At 39.2% G+C, this 8,047-nt stretch overlaps 1 protein-coding gene across 1 annotated transcript in view; it reads left to right on the top strand.

The window, feature by feature from the left end:
- idh1 (isocitrate dehydrogenase (NADP(+)) 1) overlaps positions 1-3,988 on the top strand; it is a 26,250-nt gene extending 22,262 nt beyond the window's left edge. Inside the window, exon 9 of the mRNA XM_014028226.1 lies at positions 3,162-3,988. Coding sequence (XP_013883680.1) covers positions 3,162-3,255 — 94 coding nt within the window. The 3' untranslated portion in view covers positions 3,256-3,988. The remainder of the gene's footprint in view (positions 1-3,161) is intronic.
- The last annotated feature ends 4,059 nt before the right edge of the window (positions 3,989-8,047 follow it).

The raw sequence follows: 8,047 nt of genomic DNA, 5'->3' as shown, positions 1-8,047 counted from the left end.
GTGTTCATGCCGTGTTCATGGTGTGTTCATGGTGTGTTCATGGTGTGTTCATGGCGTGTTCATGCCTTGTTCGTGGCGTGTTCATGGTGTGTTCATGGCGTGTTCATGCCTTGTTCGTGGCGTGTTCATGGTGTGTTCATGGTGTGGTGTTCATGCCGTGTTCATGTTGTGTTCATGGTGTGCTCATGTCGTGTTCATGGGGTGTTCATGGCGTGTTCATGTTGTGTTCATGCCGTGTTCATGTTGTGTTCATGCCGTGTTCTTGGCGTGTTCTTGGCGTGTTCATGGCGTGTTCATGGCGTGTTCATGGTGTGTTCATGGCGTGTTCATGGCGTGTTCATGGCGTATTCATGGCGTGTTCATGGCGTGTTCATGGCGTGTTCATGGCATGTTCATGCCGTGTTCATGCCGTGTTCATGGTGTGTTCATGGCGTGTTCATGGCGTGTTCATGGCGTGTTCATGGTGTGTTTATGTTGTGTTCATGCCATGTTCATGCCGTGTTCATGCCGTGTTCTTGGCGTGTTCATGGCATGTTCATGGCGTGTTCATGGTGTATTCATGCCGTGTTCATGGTGTGTTCATGGTGTGTTCATGGCGTGTTCATGGCGTGTTCATGGCGTGTTCATGGCCTGTTCATGGCCTGTTCATGCCGTGTTCATGGCGTGTTCATGGCGTGTTCTTGTCGTGTTCTTGGCATTCATGGCGTGCTCATGGAGTGTTCATGGCGTGTTCATGGCATGTTCATGGCGTGTTCTTGGCAATTTCATGGCGTGTTCATGGTGTGTTCATGTTGTGTTCATGGCGTGTTCTTGGCAATTTCATGCCGTGTTCATGGTGTGTTCATGGCGTGTTCATGGCGTGTTCTTGTCATGTTCTTGGCGTTCATGGCGTGCTCATGGAGTGTTCATGGCGTGTTCATGGCGTGTTCTTGGCGATTTCATGGCGTGTTCATGGTGTGTTCATGGTGTGTTCATGGCGTGTTCTTGGCGTTCATGGCGTGTTCATGGCGTGTTCATGGCGTGTTCATGGCGTGTTCATGGCGTGTTCATGGCGTGTTCTTGGCATGTTCATGGCGTGTTCATGGTGTGTTCATGGCGTGTTCTTGGCGTTCATGGCGTGTTCATGGTGTGTTCATGGCGTGTTCATGGTGTGTTCATGGCGTGTTCTTGGCGTTCATGGCGTGTTCATGGTGTGTTCATGGCGTGTTTATGGCATGTTCATGGCGTGTTCATGGCGTGTTTATGGCGATTTCATGGCGTGTTCATGGTGTGTTCATGTTGTGTTCATGGTGTGTTCATGGCGTGTTCTTGGCGTTCATGGCGTGTTCATGGCGTGTTCATGGCGTGTTCTTGGCGGTGCGGCTGAGTCTGACATCATGTCGCTGACGTACGTTTGCTTCTAAATCCACACATTTCTGTCAATCTGCACCTGATTCAGTCTGGTCGAGCTACAGCAGTCCAGTTTTGGGTGGGCGTGGCCTAATTCCTCCACAGCACCTCCTACATKTATTTACATAATCAGCCTCAAGCCATGCTTTGACCTAGAATCATGAACTTTGCTACACGTGTAACRTCTCAGGAACTACAAGATTGTCTCAGAGTCATGGTCCAAACCCCACAGGAAGTGGGTCATTTTGGATCAAATCCTCCAGTGTGTCTGTTTTCTTGCACATGTAYGTGAGTTAACTCCCTCTGCAGCTTTACACCTGCAGACTTCACCTGCTGCAGGCTTCTGTTAACACTGACAGCTGGAGGGATGGTGTGGCTGTGGCWGAGTGGAGAACRCCTCACTGTTTGCACCTGTTAGCTCTGAGTCACACATACTGGATCTGATCTGCATCAGATTCTGTGTTAATCATCAGAAATACCTGCTCAACACTTGTGTAGTAGTTGTAGTACTCCTTCAGAAAGTTCAAACTAAAAGGAAAAGCTGGCAAACGACCGCACATGACCTAATTTTCTTTTGTATAACAAAACAAAAATGTGTAACAGTTTATGCATGCATTCATACATTTTCATCATTCTTAAATATGAGAAAGAAAATATTAATTTATTTATTTTGTGGTCTTGTAAAAGCCATTCAGTCGAATTATGATACAGGGCTTAAACTGATGCTGCTTTCAACAAATAAAGTGAACCAGAGACACAGTTGTGTGTTCTGATGTACTGTATGCAGGGATCCTGCAGATCCTTAAAAAGTCTTAAAAGTCCTTAAATTCATCAATAGAAAAAAAAGGCCTTAATTAGCCTTAAAAGGTCTTAAATCAATCTTCAGAAGTCTTAAAAATGTGAACACATTGTAATTAGGATGACTGTAATTCATCTCAAATATTAAAATAATTGGTAACATTTATTTATTTTTGAAATATTCACATTTAGACATTCTGTTTTGACATCACTTCCTGTTATTTCACATGCAAATATCTCAACAACTGTCCATCTGAGCAATGTGAAATTTGTTTTCTAAYATGTTAATAATGTTGTCTTTTCAAAAATGCATTCATATTTCTTACCAGAATTTTATGTCACGTGCACTTTAAGTTTTCATCTACAGCTAGCTGGGGCTGAGAACTCCAAATTTTGGGTCGTTAGAGGATTTCCAGGAATTAAATTGTTTAAAACTGACTGCTAAGAAGTTTTTTAGCTACATTTGACAAAAAAGCAGTTAGATGTGTATAAAAACATTTGGTCTATCAGCAATATTTGAATACTTCAACCAAAAATACTTTGATGCACAAGTTTCTGCCACAGTTTTAATATTTTTTGTAATTTGTGTTTATTGTGAAATTGGTCTTAAACTAAATTTCACCTGGCATTAAAAAGTCTTCAGTTGAACTTGCCTTAAACTGTAGGAACCCTGATATGTTGAATCAAGGCGCAGCAGTGTTGCCTGCTTAGTGACAGGTTTCAGCTGAAAGCTGGTTGTTGATGCAGCATCACCTCCTCCAACATCAGGGCTCAGAACAGGCTCAGGTGTAAGAAGAAATTCAGTCAAAATTCATTAATTGTTTTAGGGTTTTTTTTTCCTTTAATCTCTGAGGACAAACTAAATAAGCTGATTCACAGGTTTCTGTGTCATTAATGTGATGCACTTTAAAACAGAATTGAACCCACAACCCTGCTGTTAACATCTCTGAATGAATCTATTTTTTATTTCGTAGTGTGAAACGTGAGGACTACCTGAACACCTTTGAGTTCCTGGACAAGCTGGCGGAGAACCTGAAGATAAAGTTAGCCAAGCAGCCCAAACTGTGATCCCCTCCTGTACTTCTACACAGACACACACACAGACACACACAGATGTCTCTATAGGACCTGGGGTTGTTGGCTGAGCTCAGAGCTACAGGACTGATGGAGGAGGGTGAACTGACCACACTTATCCCTCTCTCTGCATCTTTATTAGACCAAAACTAAAACGTCTGAGTGTAAAAACATGATGCATGTAGTRTCAGTGACCTGATGACACAGGGCTCTTTGTACCCTGATTGCACTAACTTTGTGTGTTGTTGTTGATCTGTGATGAATCAGGAGGATGTTTGTGAAGGAGTATTTGGACCTTTACTGCCTTATCTTTTTTATTTGGTCAAAATCAAACCTCTGTTTCCTTCAGCTGTTTTATTAAAACCACAGCCATCATCATGTTTGAGTTTCTCTGAAGTAGATCAGTCAGCCTGTCTCTAACTGATGAGATGTCTGGTTCAGCTGAGTGTTGCACATTCCATGAAATATTAATAATATATAATATAATATATAGACCTTAAAGGCTCTGACCCGTTTCACATTGTAGCAGATACTTTGTAAACTGGTAATAAACTGAAATATTTGCTTTTAGATTTGTTTTTTGATTTTGTTTTAATCAATTTTAGTGTTAAAACTGCCAACAATAAAATGTCTGTTTTAAAACTAAGCTTGTCAATGATTTGATATTTCAATACAAACTCATTTTGATTGAGTGTAGGATGTAAAAAGATTAAACATGTCAATCAAATCATGATTTTATCTTAATTTTTTTTACATAAAATACAGTGCGAGTGTGTAAACCAAACTAATTCAGACCCTGTTAAGCCCTAAGGGGTTTTACAGGTAATTTCTGCCTGAAAATAAACAGCAAAATAAATCAAGAATAGCTCCACAGTTATAAGGTGTAAATGCTAACTCTTGGTACCTCTGTAAAGGTAAGATCTTAAAGATAATTTCTTAAGTGAAAACACTGAGGTGAAATAACCACGTCTTCTGGTTCAAGTGGAACTGCTGCTGCTCAATGAAGAGAGAAACTCTGAAACAGGCTGGTTGAACAGCAAGAATCTTTATTTTGCAGTCCAGGAGATTACAGCCAAAAACCAAATTATGGCCTTCAATGCCAAATGATTCACCAAGTAAGAAAGATGGAGAATGAAGGCCAAGGGTGGGGGCGTATAAGGCTCTTTATAGGCTTCACAGATGTACCATAAATTTTGTCACAGTATACCTTCTTCCTAATATGGTAATGCGTGCCGAGCTCTGAAGCTGGAAACTAAGAGACATCACATCTGCATTCCTGAGAAGAGGCCCCCCACTCTTGGACACTACACCACTATTGTAACTCTTACTGTGTCTGAGTTATTTCTGATTAAATAAAGAAAATTAGTAATTTTTTTAGCCCCGCCTAAATTTTTTTTAAATCAACAGTGTAAAACACAATGAAAACTCTTGTGAAAACCCAGGAATGCCTTAGATTTTATACATCTACATCTGGAGAATAATTGTAGCAAAGTAGGACTGAATAAGTTGAAGTATATTCATTTCACAAAGGTTTTAGTGAGCAGTGTGCCAGGCAGAAAGGGTATATAATTTAGCCAAATGTACCCAAAACTGCCAAATGTTTTTTTTACATTATAAAAGAGAATCTGGTTTAATAAAAGTGTTGATTTCTATTGTAGGACTCATTCTGCATATGACATAAGCTTTACATTTACACTGTGCATCATCAAAATCTACGATCATACTCTTCACCCACACGCCAACAGAAACGTAACTCCGCCTCCATGTTTTACACATGATGTCTGTTATTTACACTCTGTTACGCACAAACTTCACGTCACCCAACAAAGAGAAACACAGTGTCAAGATATATCCCTGAATTCATGAGAGCTTCATCTTTTCAAAGAGACCAAAGGGAGGGGTATGGAGCCAAACTTGCACAGTAACAGAGGCAGAGAACTTCCTGATACTGAAACGGTCTGCGACGGTTCTAGTAACTTACAAATGTTTATATAGCTTTAAAATCATAAATATTTATCCAAAAATAATTTGGNAATCTAAACAGCTTGTATGAAAATACAAATACTTATTTATACTTATTTTGTGTTTTTGTCATAGTTATAGGGAAAATATTACATAAGCAATTATTTTATTACCCTTTAAATTGATTTCTGGAGATTATCCAAGGTGCTTCATGACCCATAATAGGGTCCCAAGTCCAACTTTGGGAACCAAAGTGCAGTGGTTCCCAAACTTTTCAGCTTTTGACCCACAGAATAACAGTAGCAGAGACCTGAGCCCCCAACTGTTTTTGGATGATAAACATTTGTATCAGGTCAACAAACATGGACATAGTAACAATATTTTTATACTACATTTATCCATTTTATATATACTAACCTCACTCCTTTGTAACAACTAAGGCAAAAATGTAATTAATTCAGAAAATCTTTTCTGGACCCCACCTTGATGTTTCGGGACCCCACTTTGGGTCCCGACCCCAACTTTGGGAAACACAGGTGTAGAGCATTGAGGCGATGCTTTTCAAATACATTTATTAGTTTATCATAATCGTTGTGAACATCTCTATGAAAGCAGGAGTTTTGTCTTTTAGCTGATGTGAATCAACACAAAGACATGTTTACTTTATTCACAGAGCACCTTTAAAAACAACAAAATGCTCTACAGGCTCAGAACTGTTGCTTCCATCCATCCTGCAGGGCTGAAGTCATTTACAAACTAGTTCAACATTCAACAATTATTGAAAACTGAAAAGTTATGGAAGGATTATCCTGACTATAATCAAGAGCGTATACTTTCAGTTTGAGAGSAGAATAATATGTTTTTGTTCTCAAAACTTAAAATGCTCGCACTCAAAACCTCTGCTCTCTTTGAAATACGCTCTGCTCTCTCTCAAACCTTTCCTTTCTCGCTCAGAATTTCTCCTCACGCTCAAACATCCTCTGCACAAATCCAAACTGYGCTCYCACGGATCACTTTTCTGCTTGTGGATTTTTTCTGCTCGCTCACGAGTACCGTCTCCTAGCAACCGTTCCAGCCAATAGAATGAAGGCATTAAACTGGGTGGAGACAGCCTCTCTGGGGTGTGTTTGTTTCCGTTCAGAGGATGTGCCTGTGTGTGTGGATGCATAGATTGTTGTATGATCTGCTCTTGACTGGTTATTTTGTTTTATTTTTTAACACCAAAAACGAAAAAAAAAATGTCTGTTTGTTCATATTTCAGTTTTAGGCTCAGATCAAAAACACGAAACAGAATATCAGGCACTGGGACATTATTTGATTTCAATATTTAATTTGTCTATTTTCTGTGACCCAGAAGTTTGATAAGGAGCATCAGCAAACAACCAATGTTAGCTCGTCCACACACTTGGTGGAAGAAACGTTAGCTTGTCACCTGCTACTATTAGAAATAAATAGTTCTACATCAATGCCTGTGCCACAGTCAAAGGACCATATGAGCCGTGAATAGTTGTGCAGGGATAGATTTAATTTTTTAAATGAGGAAAACAAGACTACAAAGTGCAAACACATAATAGGCTACATACTAAATATCATATTTATTGTTGAAATCAATCATTCATACAATACCCTGATCAATATGTCTGCACTGGTTTATAACATTATGCACATTAAAAATGTTTAAGGCTCTTTCTGGTATTCTCTCCATGCAACTGTTTACAGCTCTGCTCAAACTTACCTTCAGATCTACAACAACATATTACTGTTTCCAGGATTTAGCAGATGTCAGTCTGTCTGCTCTTTCTGTCTGCTGTCAGAATAAAATACAAGCTGAACGGCAAAGTTAAAATAAATAAATTATATTTAAAAAAAATTTCAATGACTTGAAAGAATATGTGTCTGTATATGCTTTGAATGGACACCTGGGATGAATTATTTTCTGTAGAAAGACAAATAATTCTATACTTCATTTTGGTTTCCCATGTGAACTGAGTACATGTTTAACCCAGTGGTTCTCAACTCTGGTCCTCATGACCCACTATCCTGCATGTTTTAGTTGTTTCCCTGCTTTGGCACACCTGATTTAAATGAATGAATGATTGACAGACTTCTGCAGAACTCAAAGACCTGCAGATGGGACACAACAAAAACTAGACATGGGTTTTTACGATGTAAAAACAAGTGTGCATTGCCATGTAGCATGTCATTGCAGCACGGCTTTGCCTGCAGCATTGGAGTTGCAGAAGGAACTTTGACCAAGTTCAAATGTGTTTTCTATWCCAGCTTGTACCTGTCACRTCAGCAGGTGTTTGTAATTAAGGTAATTGACAATATGAAGTTGAAGGAGATTTTTTGTTAAAGTTGCATTAGCTGTGTTTTGAACCCTGATCTCCCACATGGAAGACCATGACATAGACCATTAGACCAATGGAGCTGTGGCAGAAGATGGTGCCAGGGGTTGGTTTGTATGTGTGCAGAAAGAGGCCACATTGCCAATACAATTATTGACACTAAACTGCATAATATTAAAACAATAGAGCAGTATTAAGACAATATTATAGTAAAACATCAAAATACAATCATATTAGTATTGTAAACACTGAACTATTGAGATTAAATACAAAAAATTATGGTGCAGTACCAAGTTGAGTACAGCTGGGGGCAGTATTGGACCATTACAAGGTCCCATTGACTTTCAATATATGAATTGGGAATAAAGTTTAAACATTAATATTTCAAAAACTACAAGTTGTACAAGTACCAAAATGCACAGCAATCATTTGGCACAGGACCTTTACAGATAGAAATTACAATGGCAGCTGTAGGA

The sequence above is a fragment of the Austrofundulus limnaeus genome, unplaced genomic scaffold, assembly GCF_001266775.1.
Source record: "Austrofundulus limnaeus strain Quisiro unplaced genomic scaffold, Austrofundulus_limnaeus-1.0 Scaffold730, whole genome shotgun sequence".
NCBI lineage: Eukaryota > Metazoa > Chordata > Actinopteri > Cyprinodontiformes > Rivulidae > Austrofundulus > Austrofundulus limnaeus.
The sequence above is the reverse complement of the archived record's forward strand: the minus strand, read 5'-3'. Positions and strand labels throughout refer to the sequence as shown.